Source organism: Macrosteles quadrilineatus, unplaced genomic scaffold (genome assembly GCF_028750875.1).
Source record: "Macrosteles quadrilineatus isolate MER2022 unplaced genomic scaffold, UCM_ALF_1.0 Scaffold_41__1_contigs__length_1036756, whole genome shotgun sequence".
NCBI lineage: Eukaryota > Metazoa > Arthropoda > Insecta > Hemiptera > Cicadellidae > Macrosteles > Macrosteles quadrilineatus.
The window spans coordinates 297,154-323,433 of record NW_026542634.1 but is presented as its reverse complement, the minus strand read 5'-3'; the positions used below and the strand labels follow the sequence as shown (position 1 = coordinate 323,433).

The 26,280-nt window shown below is 33.8% G+C and overlaps 1 protein-coding gene across 1 annotated transcript in view; it reads left to right on the top strand.

Annotated features, from left to right (window-relative positions):
- LOC129005901 (acetylcholinesterase-like) overlaps positions 1-26,280 on the top strand; it is a 145,377-nt gene that overhangs the window by 70,029 nt on the left and 49,068 nt on the right. Inside the window, exon 3 of the mRNA XM_054434944.1 lies at positions 17,725-18,030. Coding sequence (XP_054290919.1) covers positions 17,725-18,030 — 306 coding nt within the window. The remainder of the gene's footprint in view (positions 1-17,724; positions 18,031-26,280) is intronic.

Sequence of the window (26,280 nt, the reverse complement as noted above, 5' to 3'; positions counted from 1 at the left end):
ACGAGTGTTGAGTATTGGTTATCGTATACATAGTTTAACCATTTATATGATTACCTGCAATCTATTGGTATATTAATGTAATACATTCAAATGAGTGCGATTATTATGTAATCTATATGCAGGCTAAGTGCACAAGGTATTCATACTCTCAGTTTTCAATAGCAGACCATTTCCGAACCAAATACGAATACCTCTTTGTACGAATCATTTAATCGTGTTCTGTCAGATGGCGAGACAATGGCGTGCCCTACATTTGGCACAATTGTAACAGCAGTTTATTAACTATTTGGGTGTTAGTCACACTGCTCTTTTGTCATTGAACTCCACTCGGTTATTTTACATCCTTTTTTGAATAGGTTGGCGGCCTCTTTAACTTGCATTTTCCTGTCCTCAAATATCACCAGTAAGAGGCAACGAGCACATAATATTTATGTGCTCGTTGGTAAGAGGTGATTCAGTACAATACAAGAGTTAATATACTGAAAAAAATCGGTGGCATGCACCAGGCCACGAAGCCATGAAATCACTGCCATCCAATCGTAGTCCGTCGGAATACCGACTGAACCACCGACTCTCCTACTTACTTAAGCTGGGCGACCAAAAATCGGTCGGTCGTCCGTGCGAGCGAGTCTAGTCTGACGACGGAATTGAGTGTCCACACTCGGCTGTGCAGGCGTCGCAGCGACTAACGACAGTTCCTCTACATTCGTTAACATACATTGTTAACATGTTATCGTTAAAAAAAGACGTAAGCTCATGCTACAGGACAGTTCTTCTATAATCTATGCTTACCTTAAGAAGAAATCGTTGGACCACAGGAATGCTACAAATGAGATTTTAAGGACATTTGTGAATTTGGTGGGTTTCTTCATTTATATGAAATGTAAAAAAACCACAATAGGATATCCGGGGATACATTTGACTACATCGTCACCGAATTGAAGAAGGAATTTACATTGAATGCTACAAACATTATATGGCCAATTTCTGTGGAAGAATGAACATCGTTTTACAGCCTCACTCTTCAATGCCTACAATCGCAATAGTCTGACGATCGCACGACCAAAGACAAGCATGTTTGTCCTTGGTCGGTCGTGTCGGTCGTCCGACATCGTCGGTCACCCAACTAGGACGCTCTCATGCTATCCACGTGTTTGAAATCTTTTGGTGCGACGGATTCACTCGCACGGACGACCGACCGATTTTTCGTCGTTCAGCTAGGACGGGCCGGGTGGTAGTCACACTGCTTTGTTGTCTATTCTATTTATCCACAATATTTTTTAAAAAATTAGGGTTGCAAGGTGTGACCGAAAACATTGTATAGGTATAAAAATTATACATAATATAATTACATTCAATTTTTTATGGTTGTAGTTTTATCCTAACGTATTTATCATGTCTTGTTCCTGTAAGTTATATACAAGTTTTATGGCAAGAAATAGTTAAGTTTGAGGAAATGAGAAATTTAACTAAAAATTACAAACAAGTTCATGAATATACAATCGTACTTGGGAACTGTTGTGTTCGATATGGGGTGCTTTTCCGTTAATTCACTACCACTACTTTGGTTGGTTAGGTTAGTCTAGAATAGTTTTATTTTATAATTTATATATTCATAGACAAGGGTAATGGTTAAAAAGTATCGGAATAGCAATAAAAACGTAGTGGTAGTGAATTAACAGAAAAGAACCCAATATGGATATGAAGTAGTACCTAGTGACGGGACTGAGCCTTCGTGGCCTAATTATTGATGTAAAGCATGAGTGAACCCCATCAAAACAATGATCAACAAAAAAGTACCCTTGCCACTTAAACAATGTGCTTAAAAAAACCTATACAATTTACCGTACTCCTGCAACCTTAGTAGGAGATTTTTCCTATATAATAAAGGCGCTAAAAACTACCCATGACATATAGCTGTACATCCACCAATGTGACACTACACCAGTAGATGCTAAAGCAATGTTTCTAAGGGGGTTAATTCTAAATGCAGCCTATAAAATCAATCAACCACAAAAAGTTAGTGTTGAAGTTTACATTTACATTTCAATAGTGATACTGAAAACAACTTTTAACTCCGTAAACACTCAATTAAACTTCCAGCAAGAAAACAACCTTAACAGCGATTATAAGAGAGGTTCAAGAGTTTATTCATGATCACTGATGGAATTTAAACTTTTATTTTCTAAGTATCTCAAATGCATTTACTATGTAAAAGAATTCCTTTTATTGTTGTGTTATTTTTTTATTTTGTGTATTTTTACGCCAGTGGCATTCTTACGTTTTGAAAGGGAACGGGCCAAACCCTGGTTTTGTTACTACCTAACATCGACATTTTTGTTAGATATCATCATTAATTCATAACCGAATGACAAATGGCATCTGGGTCTGAAAAGGACTTATTTATTTGTATTATTTATTTTTTTATTTGTAAACGGATACACAATTTTTAATGGAAAATACATGCATTTGGTGTGACAATGAACTAGTTCAGTACATAAGGATAAAAAACTACAAAAGATTTCAAGAGCAATACATAATAAAGATAAACTTAAATAATGTTTCACTATAAATAACTAGCAGAAAAATAACAAATACTACTGATTCTGAGAAAAAAAATAACAACAAAGAACGAGAATAAATAGCAAGACAATAAATAACATGCAACATGAGTAAATAGAGGTAAATTTTGATAAACAACTGATACAATTGAGGAACAAAAACATTGGGTTGTGCTGTTGAGTCAAGACTCAAAATCTAACTTTTTTCGGGAAGTCCAAGAACTTCCCTATTATTATGGTTATTATTATTATTATGGTGATGTTTATTTACTAACTAGTATGGTAGTAGTTGTAACTAGTAGTGAAAAAAAATGTTGACAAAAATTAACAAGAACTAGACATAATAAAGATTACATCAAATTAATGATTTACCATAAAACAATGGCAAAATAATAACAATATAATAGACTCCGAGCAACAAGACCAAAATAACAAATGGATAAGCTCTAGTAACAAAAATAAATAGCAACGCAATAAATTCAATCCAACTTGATAATACAGGCCAAACAATGTTGATAAAACGGAAGCTTGCGGAAGTTGTGCTGTTGGGTCAAGAAATACAATCACACATAACCATTCTCCATAATATTATATAATATTGGCTTGGTGGATTAATATTTGTATTAATTTGGTTGTAACAGCAAAGATGAGCATCATAAAAACATTTTTAACTGAATCTTTACACGCAGGCAATAAATTAGAAACATGCAAGATTGATGTGGGACGGAGCATATATTATTATATCTTATTTATATACAGGGTGGCTGAAAAGTAACTTACTTAAGGGTAGCGGGAGTAGGGGGTAGCTCAAAATTTTCAAACGACAAGTATAGTCGAGTTTGGTATCATTTTACAGGTCTTGACAAACCATAACAATTGACATAAATAAAACCAAAATCGGCCTACTAATAACAAAATGGCACCTTAAAACGTTTAAAATGCAAATAAAGCATGAAGATGGCTGAAAATTAACTTGCATCCCCTTTAACTTTTTAACTGTTTGAGATATTTGAAATCGGTTTGCGGAAATTTGCTTGGATATGACGGGCTACAATAATTGTGGGCAATCTCAAAATTCTTTCCCCCAGGGGTAGCGGGGGTAAGGGGTAGCTCAACATTTTCAAACAGCAAGTATAGTTGTGTTTGGTATCATTTTACAGGTCTTGAAGAAACTTAACAATTAACATAAAGAAAATAGAAATTAAGACAATGGTTATTAAAAGTAATTTTGAACTGCCATTTTGTTATTAACGATCCGATTTCTATTTTCTTTATGTTAATTGTTATGTATCGCCAAGACCTGTAACATGATACCAAACTTGACTATACTGGTTATTCGGCAATTTTGAGCTACCCCCTACCGCTGCAACCGCTACCCCTAAGGGCAAAATTTTCAAAAATGACCATAATTATTGTAGCCCCTACTATCTAAGAAGGTTGCTGCAAACCGATTTCAAATATCTCAAATAGTTAAAAAGTTAATGGGGGTGCAAGTTAAATTTCAGCCACACTCATGGTTATTTCCATTTTCAACGCTTTAGGGCGCCGTTTTGTTATTAGTGGGCCGATTTTGGTTTTATTTATGTCAATTGTTATGTTTTGTCAAGACCTGTAAAATTATACCAAACTCAAACCCCTAAGGGCCAAAGTTTCAAAATTGACCATAATTATTGTAGTCTCTACTTTTTAAGAAGGTTGCCGCAAACAGATTTCAAATATCTCAAATGGTTAAAAAGTTAAGGGGGTGGGGTGTAAGTTACTTTTCAGCCACCCTGTATATTATATTCTTTTTGGTTTGTAATGACAGGTGGTGGTAAAAAGTGCGCCTGATGCTATAAAACACGGTCCTACTCTGATGAAAATGATTGTTTGTAAATTCACTTTTCCACAGTTGTTGTTTGAATCGTGTTTGGTTTCACATTGCGACAAACAAGACCACCTAAACTAAATGGTTAATGATGGAATTGAGGTTAGTGCGGCATTTTGGTAACCTGGTGACTTTTAACGAATATTTTCAACCATTCATTGTGTGGAGGAGGAAATATGTTTTCCAAAGATTCATAAAGATTCAATTGTGGATCATCTTATGTAGATTAAACGTCCAAAAGAAATTAAAGACCACAATGGTCGGGAATAATTAATTAACTATACTAAATTCAATGGAAATACGAATTTGGTTTAAGCTAGTTTGCTCTGACAAAATAGAAACGTTAGAAAAAATAATCTGTTTAATATACCAGTTGTTGGTCTCATGTCGATGTGAAATTTTAATTTCGAATGTACCCAAATAGATTTATTTGTGCTTCGGCTGATACCAGGATTTTGTAACAATGAACATTGAGGGCTCTTAGGTAGAACTCTAGACAACATTTGTAGCAGTATACCTCGTTGAACGAAATTATAGAAAGTGTAAATTTCTTTTTACTCTATCAATAAAATTGGATTAATTGGAAATTGCCGTCGTCAACATGTTTACTGTAAAGGGGGGGTGTACTAGTGATGGCGTAAAATTTACTTCCATTTTAATGCCTAATGTGAGAGTTTTTCATCCGAGGTATTATTTTCATTTTTACATGTATACGAGAGTCCTTTTTAACGCCTTGATTTATTTGATTTATTACATTTCGTACAAAACAAATGGGATTGACGATAATATTGGTATTTATTGGTTCGGGGTAGGAAAATATTGTGTTGAGGATGAGGTTAGGTGTTGATGGAAATGGGAGGGGTTGTTATGGAATGGGTAGGGGAGAAGCTTGAGGAGTGAGTTATGGAGCAATTCATTTATCTTACTAAGTGAATATTTGTCTTTTGTTCGCCTGTGACCCGTCTCGACGCTGAAATTGCTTACAATATTTCTGAGGTGAAATCATTTTCGATATCGTTCGCAACCAACTTAATGTATTTAACGATAATTGATCTCACCTGATAATCTGGTATGTGAACTGTATTATTGAATTTAAATTGAAAGGTTTTAATTCACAGTTGTTCAAATTGGTAAGATATAAAAATTATAATGGGTTTGTTTAAGAACAAAATATTACCAACAGTCTACTTTTCATTTAATAGAATTTAAATTTATTCTTGGTTAAATAATATCAATTAATTTGAATAACATTATTTTTCGGATGCATTGGTCTGTCTTTGTACTACTTAAGATTGTAACGTTATTCATATTTCAAAAGTGTTTGATACGCTTTAGCTTTCTCGATACACGAAACTTTAAATATGTGGAATGGAGCATAAAATAATATACAATCAATCAATCAATCAATTTATTGAACAATAATATTAAATACATGCATATTAGACAATAGGTGCAAAAACCATACAAGGCTTGTCTGCACCAACATATTATAAAAAATATTTTTAGTTTATTAATATATAAGTCAAGTTCAATCAGCAATCAACACAGTTCTATGAGTGTCCTAACGTTCCATTGAGTTATCATGCATAATTAAATTATTAAAAACCACTGATATTTCAATCCAAATCTCATGAAAATAACAATATATAAATAGTATTACTAACAAACAATGAACAACAGCACAATAGACTATAACAAATAAATAACAATATCTTATAAAATTTATAAATATAACTAACAAGACAGAAACAAATATAGCCAACACCTGAAACAAGCATATACATAGATAATAATTTAAACATTCAGATAACATTCAATAACAGAAAGACCAGTATCTATATTAAACCACTGCACATTCTTTCTTTCAGATTAGTTTTAAAAGCTCGATAAGTGGTCAAATTAAAAAAAATAATTTGGCAAGTTGTTTAACATTTTTGGTACAAGGACTTCTAGAGACCTGCAACCGTATTTATTTTTAAATCTGGGAACGTTGTAATAGTTTCTTCTCACCCTGCAATTATGATTATTTACCTGTTTTAGTTCGTTTTGAAATAAATAATCTGTATAAATTAAGATCATGAACAGTTTACTTACAGGCAAAGTTTCGGTGTATCGAAAAATTTCCAATGGTGGCAGTTGACATGCATTTAAAGGTAAAATACTCCTGATTGTTTGTTCCTGAATATAGATGTAGATGGTAAAAATTCAAACCTGACCCCATAAAGGCAATCCATAGCATGCATAAATTGCAATAGCAGTTCCTAGAGCATCAAACAGAAAAAGATTAATAATTTTAGGGTAGCATTTATATGTTTAAAGCATAACCATGCAATTTTCGATTAGGAAGTCAAAGTTTTTTTTGGTTTATTTTACTGGGTATTCCGCTTGAGACCCCTCTCAAATGGATTGACTCTATAACTAAGACTACCCTTGTAACTTGTTTGGCTCTCCCTCCCTTCCATCAGTTGTAGAAGACATTGGAAGATCTAAGAAATACATACAACATTCTTGGTGTAGCATTTTATTTGCCATTCTTTTTCCAACTCATTAATGTAGTATCGTATCTTATTTTTTACCCATCCTATATAGAAAACATGTAAAAACTATACATTACTTTTAATCCCACCTTACATTTAATTGATTTCATATGTTGTGTTTGGTTGCGCTGATTGGCTAATAGTTGGCTATGATATTGTATCTCAGACTACTGTTATCGTCGGTTAGTTCATAACTATTCTAATGATTGTGATAAGCTAGAGGTTAAGGAGCAAAAGTGGTCCATTACAAGGGATACCAAGGGGCGATTCAGCACGAGTTCAAATAATTGTTTTCGCAGCGTTAGTTTGACAAAGTTTCAGGTCTTTGTTGACCACCCAAAGGCTACAAACTTGTTCATAACTTTGCATTGTGCTTTGAAATTCTAACCAGTTGTTGAAGTTATTCATTACGGCTATACTGCCAAAGTAAATTTGAAAATGATCTAATATAACGTTTGTTGGTTTAACCACTTTACTCTCATATTCTATCCCCATTGAATATAGATCATGTACCATATTGAGCTTGTTCAATTATTTGCAGCCTTTTCTTACACGTCTGATCATATTCTATTCACTGAGTAATGACATTATATTATTACAGATAATGGGTTATTATTTGCAGACGATGACAATTCCGGTTAGTGTGGCTAATGTAAAACACTATATTTCTGTCATGTTGAGTTTCAGCAGGGTGTGCAACGTCACATATTATTTATTCTGGCTGATAAACCTAAACATACTAGTCAGCTTTTTGGGGCTGTAGTTCGCCAAATTTAGTTTTAGTCAAAATGGAACTCAAAATATATTGGTTCTCATAAGATACTTTCTCTGTTTATAAAATACAAAATAACATTTAACTTCGTGAAATGTAACAGTCTACTAATTAAGCATTTCGTTGCTGAATGTTTGGCCAGACAGTCTGTTAAGAGACAAACATTTTTCAAAGCTTATGAAAATATCCAAAGTTATATATTGAGACAAAAGAATTTAACCAGAAAAAAACGGGATATAAGTAAGACATCAGCTATGACAATTCATCCACAAATATAATATAGTCTTATCAATAGATGTAGGCTAAACTATTAAAAATAGATAGTAACATTTTATTCATCTATTTAATACGTTAATACGTGATACGTGATACGTTAATACGTTAATACGTTAATACGTTAATACGTTAATACGTGTTAATACGTAATAAATTTTGTTACAGGAATACTAATTGTTGCAATATTTTTTATTGTACATTTTCCTGGAAAAAGGTCCAAAAAAGGTAAATCAAATTTATAAGAAGCAAAATGGAGGGTGGAAATGCCCATTCCCAATAACCCAATTCTTCCTTCTGATTAGTTACTACCTATCAACGATATAAACAACTCACTACGAATAAAAAAATAAACTAGAACATTTTATGAAATATAATGATCCTCTGCTTGACTAAAGTATCTCTATCTCTAAGCTCGACAAAGTTGTTTAGTAGCAAGGTCTAATGTATATGATAACGATATGTTGGACGTATATGATAGGTAACGGATTGATATATACAATCCATATACTATTTCATGTAGATAACCGATAGTAATATATGTCGTAAGGGCCAAAGCCACATATGAGTATTGCATCCATTCATTTGTGTCCTTGGCAAATCAGTGTACAGAAAATACTCTAATCCTAAGATTAAATTCTAAATGAATAAACCAGAAGCTTAGTGGCTTGGCTATTTTTATTAAACTGTCATAAATACCATTGAATTTATTCATTAAGATAGTCTGCAATGCTAACTAACGTGAAACTGGAATTATATTTATGCATTGCTAGTTACAAATATGTAATGAAATATATTTTGTCACAAATCCTACACTTATTCAAGCATGTGTAAGTGAATGTCAACCACGGACATATGTCAGTGCATAAACAGAGTTTCCAAGTAGCATCCATCAGTTTAAAGAAAAACCAGTCTGAGACTACGATTATAACGCACGTTTCTCCGTATTCTATTGAGTGGCGAAGTGAGAATGTCATCGAGCACACTCACATTTCATCTCATGAATATGCTTGAAAGCATCATTGGGTATTTATTTTTCCTATATTTAGGAATTTTCTGCTCGTGATTTAAAAATGGGAAAGCCACATTGTATTGTAAGAAATTAGCCCCACATGCACTGTATATGTACACATACCCAGTATAGTACTACAGATCCAGATAAAAGTATGTAATTTCTTTGTGCCAAACATTTAGGTCAGACACATCAATGATTTATTGCTTTTTGTCGAGTCTTCTTGCGTTGTCAAACATATGCACAGTATAGTAGAATATTCCCATGTTAAAGTTGTAGCCAGGTTTTTAATAAAATTTGTCTTAGTTGATGTAAGCCACCTACAGATTGCGCTGATCTAAATTACTGCTTTATGCCGATTACATGATGGTTTTTACCAAGTAAAACTCATGGAATGATTTATTATGAGCTATAGCAACTGTTGTGACCCAGCAACTATGTCAGTAACGAAAAAAAGGTACAAAATAGAGTTTTAGACACTAGTGAAATCTGTGACTGGCTCACACAAATACATTCTTTTTTAGTAAAAAATTGGCGATAGTTGATCCATACAGATGGGATGTCTTCTTCTGTATGCAATAGTCAATGATAATACTCAAACGGGGAATCTTACAGGAATAAAAATTAGAATGCAAAGAAGCAGCACACTTCGTTAAAACTGTATAATATAAACAATTCCGATACCCCACTTCGAGTAGTATTTGGCCATATAATTTCCCTGGACGTAAATAAGAGATAAGAGATAGAACATACCTAATTGCCTACGATGAAATAAATAAATTATAATAACTGACTCTTCTAATATTATTTGTTTATAAACAAAAATGATCATAAGAATAGGACTGATTATGCTCTGTTGGACATTGTAAACAACATACCTTAAGAGAAGCCTCAACAGCCCATGAAGGGTAACAGTGGTGAAAAATGTATCTGTTTGCCCTTCTCCACCTCAACCACCCTTCCACCCCCCCCTTCCATTGGGAAACAGGAAATGGCCGAGGTTTAACATTTATGAGGGTAGCACAATCTCAGGTTCACTTCTTACTGTAATGTTATTGTTAGTATACTTACGTTTTAACACTACTGTATTAGATAGTTCAAAGGATAACTGTTATACGTTAAATTAAAATAGCATTAAAAGCTAAATTTTCTATTTATGTTTTAATATTATATATTATGTATGATGTTACCGTATGTGTTACTTTGATTTTGAAGAAACCATTACGTCCTCTTTGTGTGTTTAATAAGGTAATAATTAAAATAGAACTTCACATTAATTCGCCTACAATAACAAATAATTGATTAAAGGGTAAAACCTTAAAACAATCAACTCTAATCAACACTATCCATTCCAAAGTTCTTTGTAGTTTGTTGTATTTCGATCATTCAGAACCTATTTGATGATATTCTAAGCCTCTGAACTATTTTGGACTGTGAAACATTCCCCATGTCAGGACAGTAAGGTAAATTTTAGTTATATTTATTATATATTTCAGTTAGTTTAAAAAAAATTAAAACCAGGGATACTTTAGATCTGATTTTTTTGAATTTGGAATTGTAAAACCGTCTTACTACCCAACACCTTGAGTCACCGAGTGGTGGTAAGGAGTTTTTGCATAACATATATTTGTTTCGTATCAGAGAGTACAAGCAATTTATATCGAACATTTATAAGCTGTCACAAGACCAACATAAATTATAAGGGTTTTACTACGGGTCTGTAGTTACTCGTTATCATATAGCTTCATCTAACCGATCTGTTTGGGGGCTAATAATAAGCATCAGGATCTTAATAATACATGTACGTCAATAACTCATGTGAAATTTCAAATTTGTATAGTTTGAAGTGTTAAATCAGAAAAGCATATAAGGTTTTTAGTTTCACGTATATTATCAAAGCACTTGTAAATTGTCACGGCAACCTGCTTGTCACGGACATTAAAGAGACAACAACGGAGCTAAAGGTGAGTTTGTTGAGCTTCACAGAAGTCTGATTTTGTGTTAATACCAGACGTATCGGAAAGGTTTATTTTGGTTTACGTGGGTAGAGATGTGTTTTATAATTGACGCGCTTGTCTTCGTGGAAGGTTCACTCTGAAATCGTTGGGCCAAGTTAGCTGTTATATACGTTGCGAATGGACCCCATTAATTAATGAAACCAATTTGCTAATAGGAGAATCACTCCATCCTTATGCAATGCTTTACGTCAATGTTTGTGAACAAAGTGTGTTAATATACAGTTTATGTAACTATTAAATTCACAATCATAAAATGTTCTAATTTACTTTAATGTATGTTCCCAGATGGCAAACAATCAACTGTTATTAGTATTCATTTAATTAAAAACATAAATATCTGATAATAGCTTGACAAAACTAACATTGACAAATACGTTGCTAGTATAATAAACAGAGCAGATTTCCCCTCCTCGCATTTAACTTTCTATCCATTCCTAAACGTCAATAAAGCCAACTGGAAAAGTCGAAATTTACCTTATTATATTTTCTTATCAATGTGCATTGCGTATAAATAGTTTTTGTGACACATTAAAAGTGCTTAATTTTTTGTGCCTATTTTTGAAACAATATGTATCACAGCAAGTCAATATGGTATAATGTTTCATGTGTATTATTCATTTATAATCTTTCACATATATATTTATATAAAATGTTTATAATAAATAAAGTTTCATGTTTTATTATGCATTTTAGTTTGACTACAAAGGCAAGGTTATAAATACATGTTTTTATCTGTTTAAATATGTTATTTGTGTGAATTGAGCTTACGAAAAGCTTTGGCGAGGAAGAAAATAGTTACCGCTGGCCATTTCCCAATTTCTTTTAGTACCATTTTTAGAGCTTAAAATAACAAATAATTCTGTATATTGATGGTTTTTTACGGTTATTGGTCATGGGAAAAATTCAAAAAATCATGTATTTTAAATTACCATTCTATTCTTATGGGGAAGAAGTAAACTGTTGTAGTTTGATTGTTTACGGATATATTTTGATCAAATTTGGCAAATTATCTTATTTTGTACTAAGCTGTTGATATTCTACTAAAAACCCACTTTATTTTCCTCCCTGTAGCAATCCTAGGTATTTGTTAAACATAATATTATTTAAATAAATTTAATTGAAAATTCAATTGGGCAAATGAAAATCTGCTTAGTCTGTAGGTTTGCTGTTGCGTGGGTATTTTTATAAATAATACAATATATTTTAACAACTAATGCAATACCACTCGTAGTATGTAAAGTAATGTATTATTTTCGTTATTTGTAGCTGCCAAGTAGTGCCGACCATTTTGACCTTAAATACAACTTTCTAAGTAGGGATGGGGGTAGAGATAAACATAACTCAGAATAAAGCCCAACAAGAGCGTAAAGTGGGAACACTTGTGAAAAATATATCGTCTCATCCCTCTCTTTCGTCCCTTGCAATCGTACAATAAACATTAGGATTACTGCTTTAATTTTAGTTTAGAGTGCGGTTATCAAGCCAATTGGTAGGAGTGTTTATAATGGAAGAATAAAAAATGAAGTATAGTGCAGGTATGCCTTAATAATTTTTTTAAGATTGCTTCCAAATAAAGGTATGGTTTTTATTTTAAGCTCTAGTTCTACAAACTAAACATATTGCAAGATAGAAAAATGAAATATAAAGAAGTTTTTTGAACCAATTTTTACTTATCATGGAATTAAAACTTAAGAGTTTGCATGAACATCAAGAAGAATTTTAAACCACCAAGACAAAGTTGTATTAGCAAAAAATGGATGGTAGTAAAAACAAATCTGTGTTGACACTTTATATAGTTCCAATTTTTTTTTTTAATTTAATATATAAGTACAATGTATGGTACATAAAAATATACTATGTATTTATACTAATATATTTATGTTTATTCAAAGGTGTGTTGGTTGTGTTGCTAGCCTAGTGGTTAGCGTCTTGGACATTGGTGTGGGAGAGACGGGTTCAATTCCCGGCATATTCACAACACTTTAATGTATTTGGACCAATTTTCCTTAAAAGTGTTTAACTAACTTTAATTTTAATTAAAATTTGACTAGCTAAGGAAAAATAATTTGAAATGCATAGGTACCGAAAAGAAAAATATGAGCTGTTGCAGTTAAAATTTACTGTTTCCCCTATATACTGCCAAAAACATGATACTTTATTATCATTGAATAGGCTGATTATTCTATTTTGTTGTGTTGACTGGCTTGTTATTTGTTATTTATAAGTTTCTTTGCATATAGTCTATCACGAAGTATTTACTTTTGATGTTCATGTAATGCGAATTCTTAGTAAAACAAATTTCAAGAAGATTCCATGTATTATATAAATATATGTCCTAGAAGTGTGGAAAATGTAGTCAATTAAAGTAAATTATTTCTATAATTGTTTTTATTACTGTTTAAATTTATCGTTTAAACCCCGTTAACAAGTTGGTGACACACGAGATTTGTTTCTCTTTGAGCGTTTTATTATAGAGGTTGAGAGGAGGGGCCGAGTACAGCAACCCAAGTACTCTCCAAATCAATTGCCTTTAGGGTTGGCTACATACTTCCCTTCCATACATGCCCAGATTCTTGTAGCATTACATTGCAAGCAGTTTTGAAAAAAATATGCTTTAACATTGAACTGAAGTTATATATGTAGTAAAACTACAGTTTATTTTGAATTCAGTAACGTCACAGCACATCAATTCATTTCACTGGCCTCATTAGGTTTTTCGTTTTGGGTAGAATCTAAGAAAGATTTTTTGTATAGGCCCTTGAGTTTTATAATATCAACACAAACTGTTTGTGGGATGGATAAACCCATTTTAAATAAATTGCAGAAACCATGAATTTGAACGGATGGTGTTTTTGGCCTCTGGGGACCTCAAAACGAAAAAGTAAAACACTCCCAGGTCCAGGTCTTACCATGAAACCTACGGTAATATCTTGTTCCCTCAATGGGAAATTCGCTAATAATGACAATTCGTTTTTTATAAGGGTTTTATAATGTCTAGTTCATTACAATACACGTTTATGAAAGAGTTGGTATGAATGAGTAACCTACCTCAAATTAAAATAATTTCGCACAAATGGATACATCTAACTGTCTATTAGGTGGATTAAGATTTTTAGCTGGATGTGCAGTTACTGTGCAAGATTTGTAGGAATCTCAAAACAAACAAGTTGGCTGAAGCACAAACCTACAATATTTAATCGGGAACCTCCCATTTAATCAGTATTTCTCTTTGGGCAAACAAAACGGTAGTTCCTTTTATTTACATTCTTTAAAATAACTTACGATTAAAACTTTAGAAATCCATATTGGGGAATGATGATTTCACAGTTTTATTTACAGGATTAAAATAACGCTTTGATGATATAATATGTTTCCCAATAGTATTCATTTTGTTTTTCCTGATATATATAAACTACGCAAGCCCCTTATAAGTTGCCAATTCATCTACAGTATAAACTTAGCATTTTTGTGCTGTAAAAGTAAAAGTTTAACAGTGTCAAAGTTCATGAGGCAAATCACAACCAAAGGTTGCGTTAAAACAGAGCCAGCATATATCTGAAGCGGAGTATTCTGGCGTTGTAGGTAAGGTGAGGAGAATGAGGGGAGGGCGGGGGTTGTTATATATTTTTCACAAGCGTTACCACTTCACGGCTGTGTTAAGGGTTTGCCTTCTAAATCATGTTTATCTCTTTCCCCTTTTCTTCATTTTACATAACCAGCAGCTGAGCGATTTTCCTTGGCTTAAAATTGTTACTCTGTACTTTGGTTTAGGTTGTGACGGTTTAAGTAAAATGTCTGACTGAGTATTTGCAGTATGTATTAAGTTAAGTGACATTCTCATAGAAAGAAATTAGTCACATATTATTTATTGGATATAAAATACGAGATATTTGTTATCAGAGTTTAACTCAGACATTGTAATGTTAAACTTAAAACATAAAACAGTGTTTTGTTTTATGTTGTTATTATTGATGTCCTGTTATTGACAACAACCCTAAGAATGTATATTTGTAATCATGTTTTATTATATTGAATTATTGTTTATCTATCGATTTATTTATATTTACTTGTTACGTCTTTATTATATATTGTTTTTATTTTAATTTAGATATAATATTTTATATGAAGCTGAGCTTAAAGCATTTATTTAATCTTCTACTAAAAGGATATGTCCATAAAAATGGAGATGTTCGTTGAAATAAATAAATGAATAAATGCCATGTTTTTGCAATACGTGTATGTCCCTAGTACATTCTACCTATGTTTGAAATACAACCGAATTTTCATTAGTCAATTAGATAATTTAATAGGCGACTATTTTAGGTTAATTAAATCAGTAATTATTTTAGGTTTACATACTTGTTCCAAAGGCTTGTATATTATAAATAGATGCATTAGTACATGACAAAGAACTATAAAGTCATTCCAGTGAGTATAATGTCATAAGCTGTCCTAATAATCGTAGATAAATATATGTTACTGTACTATCTCTAAGTTAATGTCATAATTTATGTAACAAGATCAGTGACTTTTCCCTGCAGTTTAACGGATTACCTTTTTAACGCTAATCTCATGTAAAAATTGGAAATGTTAATGACAGATGTGTCCCTTACCTTCCTTTTGGGCCGATTATTTTGTCGTTTTGTTACCGGTATTGTTAATTCCAATCCAATAGGAGCTCTAAGATAATTAAAAACTATTATAAAACAAGAGTCTTAGCATATTCAATAATAAACGACTTTACATTTACAAAAATACATTTTTAGGGTTAGTAAAAACACAATTTTGTATTGTTCGAAACAATCAACTCATTTTATCTTATATTTTAACTGTTTTGAAAAAATCTTTAAACCTTAGGGATCTTTTATGCTTTGAAGAGATGACTTTCAACAGTAAGAGTCTCCCATAATTTACTTGACTCTTGGGGAGACTCTCAAATTTCCCCTGGAGGTTTTTGTGTGCTTTTAAAACATTTGCTAATACAGTTAGGAATCACTTTCTAAGAATTATCAACCTTTTATATTTAATATACACTTAAAACTTAAAATCAAATAGTAACATATAATATGTTGACAAAAATGTCATTACTTGTGCTAGTAGTTGTTTCATTACAAGTAAACTAATATTTCTTCACAAACTGCGATATTTTTGTTTTATTTCTTATCATTGCCAAATACTGCAAAATAAATACAAAAAAATTACTGTATAGGATTTATAGATTTTTTCACATTTCATAATTAGGTTTAACTTAAAAATTCCAGTATAACATGTAATACTTGTTACTTTGCAATTAGTGTTTCATAACTTAATTATTTTAGCAAAATCTATTTGCCAAAACTCTTATCCTTTCTTTTAAATCTAAATTTAAAGTATAAAATTAATATTGAGATGGATCGGTTGAGTGTTTTTGTCAGCAAAAGTGATATGTTTTAATGCTTTAACGTTCTATTAATGTTTAGAAATAATCAGTTCATACAAGATTAATAAAAATTAAAACCATTTGAAATGCTACTTATATTTACTGAAAGTAAATAAAAGAAACGTCTTATAACACTTAAAACATGTATTTAAGCCTATACAGTTACTCACAAGATGGTTAAAATACATAAAAAATGGTAGTGGTGATCGATTTCGATTGTACACTCCAATCATCATCAGACCCAATAGACGAATGACATTGTGTGAATTTGGGTCGGATGATGATTGGAGTGTACGATTGAAATCGATCACCACTTACCATCTTTGATGTATATTTACCATCTTGTGAGTAACTGTATAAGCGTAAATATATGTTTTAAGTGTTATAAGATGTTTCTTTTATTTACTTTCCGTAAGTTGAATAACACGTACAATGCTGGTCAAGAAGTTACTTATTTACTGATAAAATGTGATGACGTGATATAGCACGGATTAGATTCCAGTCGAGGAATAATACATTTATAAGGGTGGATGAATCTATAAGATTAGGCAGTTATGAGGCATATATTTGACATCTATAACAGGGCATTGCGCTACGGTTTGCCCGGCGGAGGTACCAAGATCACTATAAACAAAGAGTTATGTAAAATCATACACTTAAGCCCAGTGTAAGAATAATAGAAGAATAGTCAATATGACTACACGTGAGCCGTCATAAAGATATATTACGAAAGGTATTTTATATAATGTTCATTTCTACAAAAGGTTATTCACGCATCGGTAGAGGGATAGTTTTTTTCAATACATTGTCAAGTCATAACACAACTTTTGATTCATACCAGTAGTAAACAAATATGCTTGAAGTACAGAATAAGTTTACTTCTGAACCGATATGACACCAACGAAGTCGCTACTCCTGGAAATCCAAGGAAAGTACATCGAGGATCAGGTATACGTTCAGACAGGTGTAGTTGAGTTGCTTATAGAGTTCAGGTATAAAACTCAGACAGTTAACGATTGCGATTTTGTGAACGATTACCAAATACATAACAAATGTAGATTAGCTAAATTCTACTATAAGAATTAGCAGTGTCAGATGAAGCAACCCTAACTTATTTTAGTGACTTGTGTATTTAAAATATTTTTTATGTATTTCAAATCTTGTGTTTTTACCAGATTTTGAAGTATCGATACATTCCACCTGGTCACAGATGTGTATTACATATGGTATTTAACTGGTAACATTCACATGTTTTTACTTTCCAGGTCCCGGTACTGATTTGGATCTATGGCGGCGGCTACATGTCGGGCACTGCCACTCTGGACATCTACGACGCAGACATGGTCGCTGCGACCAGCGATGTGATCGTGGCGTCCATGCAATATCGCGTGGGAGCCTTCGGGTTCCTCTACCTGAGCCCAGAACTGCCCACAGGCAGCGAGGAGGCCCCTGGCAACCTGGGGTTGTGGGACCAGGCCCTGGCCATTCAGTGGATAAAGGCGAACATCGCCAACTTTGGCGGCGACCCAGAACTCTGCACGCTCTTCGGAGAATCCGCTGGCGGAGGATCCGTAAGTACCCATCTACGTAGTTGTTGAGTTGATTATAGAACATCCGGTTCAGATGTCATAAATACTCGTTTAATGTGATCTTTTATTTGTTTAACCCTCAGTACCTCAGGGGAGTGTTCTTGGTCCCTTGCTATATTTGATATATACAGCAGACATCCCTATGGTCCCCAACGTCACAGTTGCTACGTTTGCTGATGACACCGCACTGTTGTCGAGTCATGTGGACCCTCAAGTCGCTTACATAAATTTACAAGCTGCCTTGACTGAGCTCCAATATTGGCTTAAAAAGTGGAGGATAAAAGTCAACGAAAACAAGTCCAAACATATTGTTTTTACTCTGAGAACAGGTTACAATCCTCCAGTAACCATTAATAATGTAGCCTTAACGGAGGCAGACAGTGTAAAATATTTAGGTCTAACTCTTGACAAAAAATTAAATTGGAAATCTCATATCTGGTGCAAGAGACAGCAAATGGAATTAAAACTTCGTAAACTCAATTGGCTACTAGGTACGAATTCAAAATTATTATTAGCTTACAAAATTTTACTGTATAAAGTTATGATCAAACAAATTTGGACATACGGAATTCAACTTTGGGGGACCTCGAGCAAACCCAACATCGAAATTCTTGAACGATTTCAGGCTAAGGCACTGAGAAGAATTATTGGCGCTCCCTGGTTCGTATCCAACACTACAATTAGGAATGACTTCAAAATTAAATCAGTGAAAGAAGAAATTACAGACCTTAGCAAAAAAAAAGAAAAAAAAAATAGAATACCATCCGAACAGTCTTGCTGTTAATCTGCTGGACAATAGCCAGTGCATTACCAGGTTAAAAAGTGTTGTGCATGTGCTGGACCTAAGCTACAGATTTCTGTAAATATTTAAATGACTGATCCAATTTTTGACAAGACTTGTTGATGAACAGGTGCTTGCTTCCTGGCATTGTTTTTTAGATATATGTTTTACTTATTGTTCTCATGTTTGAACAGATTGTAAAATAAATTCTGATAAAAAAAAATTTAACCCAACCCACTACACGACAAAGTCATGCGTAGTAAACGTGTTTATATGTAGGCGATGAGTGTATGTGTGAGTGTGTGTGATTGCCTTTGTATTTGTAACAATGTGAATTGGTGCTAAGAGATTTTTTGATCACTTTCAGGAATTCAAATATTTACTCAAATATGAAGTTGCCACAAACGACCAAACGTTTATTTAACACATACAGTAACTATATATATTAATCGGATTTCCGTAATGACTGTATGTTTTAAAATTCTGCTTATTATAAAATTAAAACAAATAGTAAATTGATTGGAGAAGCCCGGACTTGATACATTGCCTGAGATTCGAATCTCTAAATCAGAAAGAACATTGAACAAACCCAACCTACGTAGAGGGTAGCCTACGTTAAACATGGTATGATCCCTGTTTAGACGGAATTTTAAAAAGAGTCTTAATTTTAAATTGTATAGGTCTTCATATTTTATAATCTATATAAAAGACTTGTTTACAGTTTAGTGATCTTTTATCAATTTTACCTACCATCACAACAAAATCATGCCAATCCTACGTGGCTTAGATAGTTGGATAAACAGTACGTGGTTTGGATAGACATTGTGTTTATCGAAGTCAATACGTTTATGGTGTCTATTGAAATAGTTGTTGAGATTTGGAGTACACTTAATGAAATAGCAGAATTTTATGCCCCTGGAATTTTATGTCCCTGAGCAAAACTGACGTCACAGCCTAGGCGGAAAATTCCGGCCGTGAGCTTTTGAGTTGCACAGCCTGAGTTGATAAATTAAAGGTGGAGTACAACCCATCTTTTCGCGGATGTGAATTTAACCAAAACAAATTAAATTAGAAAACCTAGAGTGTGAGGGCCGGAATTTGCCCCTGGACTTTTACCCCCTGTCCAGATATATAATTTGGCGAGAATAATTAATTTTATACATAATTGGCGTTTTTACAGAAAGACGTTTAGTCAGTTAACTTTAATTTACCTCCGTTTATATTAAATGTTGTAGGCAAATTTAAATTGTAAACAAAACATTAAAATAATTTAAAAAATGTACAAACTTCAGTTATCCTACTGTTTCTGTGAAAAATATAACTAAAACCATTGTCACATTATCTACACTTTGATAATTCAGGGGAAAAGCCTGGGAGTATGTTTTTTCTATGGCCAACAGTAGGTTGATACAGCAAAGGTTGTGGAATCTTACTTAACTCCATAATAAATTACACAATCTAAAACAAATAAATCAAAACTAGCACATAGTTGTACTGCTAAATGTGAAATTCAGCTGTCTGGTTTGATTTTATAAGATTTTTTTAGTTTTGCTCGTTTATATAAAAAGTCTTATTTTAATTCAATTTGATTTCAAAATGCGTATTATTAACAAAATTTATTATTATTGCCAAATTCTATCTGTCTAGGAGAAAAAAATCCGGGGGTAAGCTTCCGGGGGGTAAAGTTCCGGGGGGTAAAAATATGGAATGGGGGTAAAAATCTTTAGTTGCCTAAACCTTAGTTATTCGGACAGGGGGTAAACTTTCGGCTTTTATTGCTAATTTAAATCACGCTCTGTCTATTTTCATTAAACTCCCAAATTCGTGGGGTTAAAATTCCGTCCGAGAACAAACTCAGAAAACTACGTCATAGTGACGTCAGATCTACTCAGGGGGTAAAATTCCGGCGACCCCACTTAATATACAGTAGAAGATCAAAAGAAAAGTTCCAGCTTCAAAAGGATAGGCTACAATAGTATGTTGGTAAATGATACTATTCATGATCACATAAACAAAGGGGACGCTAACAGGTCATTTGTTGTAAGACTAATAAAACTGAGAATCTACCATGGTGAAAAGGAAGATTAAAGTTACAGCCCGACTACAGTGGAATAAATAATGAGGTAATGTTTACAATGTCCTAACAGTGGTGTAAGTAATGGCAGTGATATGTTCTACGGTTCGCTGCCGGCCCCGGGTACTAGGAAAAATTAAAACATCCAGTTATTTCAAAGCATGTTTCTTTTGTGAATGTCTAGCCCTAATTTGAAAGTAACCAACCATTTGACTGTTATATTCTTTAATGCTTTTATACTCGTGTAAATGTCATAAATGTTTATGTCATAAATGTTATGTCATAAAATGGCTTTCTTATTTACAGGTTTTTATGAAGGATTTCTTAACTCTACAAAACATTTATCCAAAACTTCAATATTTTTGTTTTAGATTTTGTTTTATATGCTCAGTCAATATTTCTGAGACTAGATAGTCTTTATTCATTACAAAGAATGGCATCTTAGGTTCTATACTTCGCCCATTTTCTTGGTTACTGTAAAACGTCATTTTTGACTAGTCTGCATAGCAAATGTCCAAGAAAAATGAACAACAACCCATGGATTTTTTTTAAATTAAGTCATAAGAAAAATATTTGGACCAGTTCCAGAGGGAGAAATGTGGAGGATAAAGAAAAATAGAGAGCTAAGATCACTATTCACCGACCCAGATATTGTTGCAATGGGTAAAGGAAGAAGGTTAAGTTGGATAGGGCAAATGCTAAGAAGAGAGAGAGGAACAAGACTGTATGAAGTTTGGAGAGCCACACCTGGAAGTAAACGTCCATTGGGGAGTCCAAAATTGAGATGGACTGACCAAGTATTGAACGACGTCAGGACGATGGGTGCAAATGTCAACTTGGCAGAAGACAGAGAAGGGCCCAACTTCACACCCACAATCCTCACGAATTTGTCCTGAACCCTCTGCAACCGCTGGATTTGACCGAGTTGATAGAGAGACCATATTATGCATCCCTATTCAAGTATTGACCTTATAGTGCAGTAGAAATAATCGAAAATATAGCTTAAGGTGGAACTAATTGCAACACAAATGATTTTTGCTGTGAATGGTAGGTAGTATGCATCTAATCAACACACTAAAAATATACATCCGTACTGTGGCGCAAAATACGTTTTTTGGCTGCCATCTTGAAAAATGTGTAAACATTTTCATATTCGTAAAAATAACTTTTTAAGTATCAAATTATAGGAAATTTTATGCTGAAAAATGTTATAATAGTGGTGATAAGCACTATTTAGAAATACGATCGTAGTACAAAATACCCCTGCCGCAGTAAACCTGCAGACAATGCAGACTAAACGAATTTCCATTTGTCTTAATTGATTTTCAATTAAATCTAGTAATTCAGTTTTAAAAATCTTTGTACAACTGATTTGATAGATTAATGATGACAAATATGTGCTTGCATAGCTTTGAGACCAAAATTATGAAAATCGGTCCGGTAGAAGAGCCAAACGAACTCGAAAAAACAAATTTAACTCCCGTAAGTAATGTACAGGGAGGCAGTTTGTGCATAACTCAAAATATACATAATTCAAAATGAGTGCTGATGCTTAATAGCTAATCTATGGTGCGTCCATAGCTTTAGTTTAAAGCCGGATTTACACTATGTAGCAAAACCTGCTATATAACTTTTGCTATATAACATTGCTTTATTACTTTTGCTGTATGAAAAATTTACAAACAATTTTAGTGATTCTGCTGCTCGTGCTACATGTTATATGTAGCACAACCTCATTCGCATTCCGTATCGAAATGTGCGCTGAAGAGACATTGTTCGTGGCAGCTATCGTGGTGATCTGGGAAGTCAGACGGGAGCGAAGATTTTAGCAAGTTTTAGGTTTGACTGCTTCTTGCTTCGAGAAATAAGTACAGTGTAGCAGATTTATTACGGGACCTTAATGATGATGAATACGCTGAAATCCATAATTAAAACGCTAAATAAGGCGACGGTAACTTCAAAAACGTTTTACGTATGATCACAACGCCGGTTGTCCACGGAACAGTTCAGTTAAGTTTATAATATCATCCCGATCCTAGGCACTGTCACTTTCCGTTTCCAGTCCTTCCATTGTAAACAAAGATCGCTGAGCAAAACCGTTCGCACCTAGGAGGCTACAACTGTGAACTGTGTGCACTAAATGCTACATATAGCAGATGCTAGACGAAAGTTATATGTATACCATTGCTACATATGGCAATGTTAGATGTGGCACGTATTTCTTTGGATATTTACCGACTCCCGATGGATAGCACAATTTCAGGATCTGCTACATATAGCAGTGTTATATAGCACTTTTGTAAAGTTACTTTTTCTACTTCTAGCAAATGTTATATAACATTGCTAGATGTTACCCAAATCTGCTTTGTAGCAGGTTTAGCTACATAGTGTAAACCTGGCTTAAGGCAAAAATTATGAAAATCGGTCTGGTAGAAGAGCTAACCCGACTCGGAAAAGAAAACCAATTATTTTTATAGATGGCAATAATTGATTTACCAGTATGCATAATCTAATCATACGAACAATGAGTTAATAATTTAACAGCTTATTGTTATATTGTTATTTAATTGATTTTTCTTTGATTAAATATTGTTGTTGTTAACAATTTGCATTTGTGTTTAAAGTGTGTTTCTTATGTTCAGTGTGTGATTCTAATGTTATGAGCTTAATCTGTACCAAATATTAGTGAGCAAAAGTGGTGTATGGATTTCATAACCATTATTTTACTAGAGACCGTTGTATTCAACCACAATGGCCTCTGTTGTTAGTCTATTACTTAAATAAATAACAATAGGTTTAACGAAACGAGTACCAAGGTTTGCTGCTACAAGGAAACTAATTAGGTGTGTTTTTAGTAAAATATTAATTGTTTAGTATAAAATAAATAAATCTGCAAAGTGTTATCAAAATATATCCATAAACAAGGAAACTACAACTTTTTACCATATTCTCCATAAGAATAACATGGGGATTTTACATTTCCAATTTTTTTATTTTCCCCGTTACCAATAATCATACTGTAAGGGTTGATTTTTTACACCTCACCTTTTTTTATCATATCATGGCTGAAATCGGAAGACAACAATGTTTATAGTTGAGGATCATCAAAGTAGTATGAACGACCAACGATTTTGAGGTTAAGCATGGCGAGGCGAGGCTCAAGTAGTCAGCGCGAGCACCGATGTAGTCGCCGCCGGGCCGAGGCCGAGTCGGACTGCCAAAACTGGTTTCTGCGCATGACCGGCCCAGACGTGCAACAAAACCACTTGGACCGGGCGCCGCCAGACAGTCTGTGCCATTTTGTGACCCAATCAACACGTCTCTCTCTAAGGTATAGTGCCTACTTGATATCATTTTATGATTCAGGGAAATTAGTAGTTTTACGTTTTGATATTCACGATCGATATTGATTAATTGTTTGCGATAATTTGTTCACGATAAACGAGGTTTTCGATTTTAATCAGTGATCAATTGGTATTTTTGCAATTTAATTTAGAGTTTAAATTGTGAAATAATTAGTTTGAAGTTAAAGAAATTTTGCCGACTAGCAATATCAAATCCAAACGAGTTAGCATACACTAGGCTATTGAGGAAAGCAAAAGTTGAGCAAGGCCAATTGAGTATTCTAAAGGATTTTTACCCACACATCTTATATTACATAACCTCTGTGTCACCTTCCAATATCCCTCCTTTTGCTGAAGCATAAGCAGCATCCTTTGGGCAGAACACGCTACTCAATTACCTAAACCCTCTTGTATCGCAGTTAAGGAGTGATTTAATAGGTTAAGCCTTAGCCTAGTTGTTATTGAAGAACTATATAATTTGAGGGTGACAATAGCCTAAGCTTGTGTAATATAACGTCATATAAACTCAATGTTGCCTTCCAAACACCTCTCCTTTTGCTGAAGTATAAGCAGCATCCTTTGGGCAGTGTACGCCATTCTATAGCCTACTACCCTATCTTGTATGCTTAACGAATTTCTGGTACTTAATTCAACGTAGAGAGAGTTACGAGACACAATTAATTAGCTATAAGGTGTTTACGATTTAATAACGACATAACCTATTTGCCACGCACAACACAACAGTGTTCTGCTCGACGTTTTGTTATTATTTTGCGTCTGGTCCGAACTATCGATCGTATTGAAATCGATAGCTATCGAAGTTAACACCGAATCTACTACCGGAATAATAGTTTATATTTATCCGTTGATTATAGTTGTTAGTGATTGGATCCTCGACATTGACTAGCGATATAGCATTTGATTTTGATCTGAATAGCCGCTAGCTATAATAGCCTAACAACCGATTGGTTAATAACATCTTTATTTCGTATGATAATAATACTTATTATTATTATCCAACTTGATTTACTTTAGCGATTGCATAAATATAAATAGCTGTTATATAAATAGCCTAGGATAGCTGTTTTAGTGCTCGCATAGCTAGCGTTAGCCTGTTGATTGTTTGTGATCTTTAAAGGATAGTGGGGGGGTCTTAGTTATCCAAATTAACCTACCGTAACCTATCCTAGATTGCTTGAAGAATATTCAGCATCCTAGTTAGCTGTACAGGCTATCTACCCTTAACCTTTTTGTTGTTTAGAGCGCATTTGCGTGGGTTTAGGGTAGCGACCGAGGTTTATACGGGCGTTTAGGTAACGATTAACCTACCGTAACCTATCCTAGATTGCTTGAAGAATATTCAGCATCCTAGTTAGCTGTACAGGCTATCTACCCTTAACCTTTTTGTTGTTTAGAGCGCATTTGCGTGGGTTTAGGGTAGCGAACGAGGTTCATACGGGTGTTTAGGTAACGATTAACCTACCGTAACCTATCCTAGATTGCTTGAAGAATATTCAGCATCCTAGTTAGCTGTACAGGCTATCTACCCTTAACCTTTTTGTTGTTTAGAGCGCATTTGCGTGGGTTTAGGGTAGCGACCGAGGTTTATACGGGCGTTTAGGTAACGATTAACCTACCGTAACCTATCCTAGATTGCTGAAGTATATTCAGCATCCTAGTTAGCTGTACAGGCTATCTACCCTTAACCTTTTTGTTGTTTAGAGCGCATATGCGTGGGTTTAGGGTAGCGACCGAGGTTCATACGGGCGTTTAGGTAACGATTAACCTACCGTAACCTATCCTAGATTGCTGAAGTATATTCAGCATCCTAGTTAGCTGTACAGGCTATCTACCCTTAACCTTTTTGTTGTTTAGAGCGCATTTGCGTGGGTTTAGGGTAGCGACCGAGGTTCATACGGGCGTTTAGGTAGCGATTAACCTACCGTAACCTATCCTAGATTGCTGAAGTATATTCAGCATCCTAGTTAGCTGCTGTGCATGCTATCTATCCTTAACCTCTTGGTTGTTTAAAG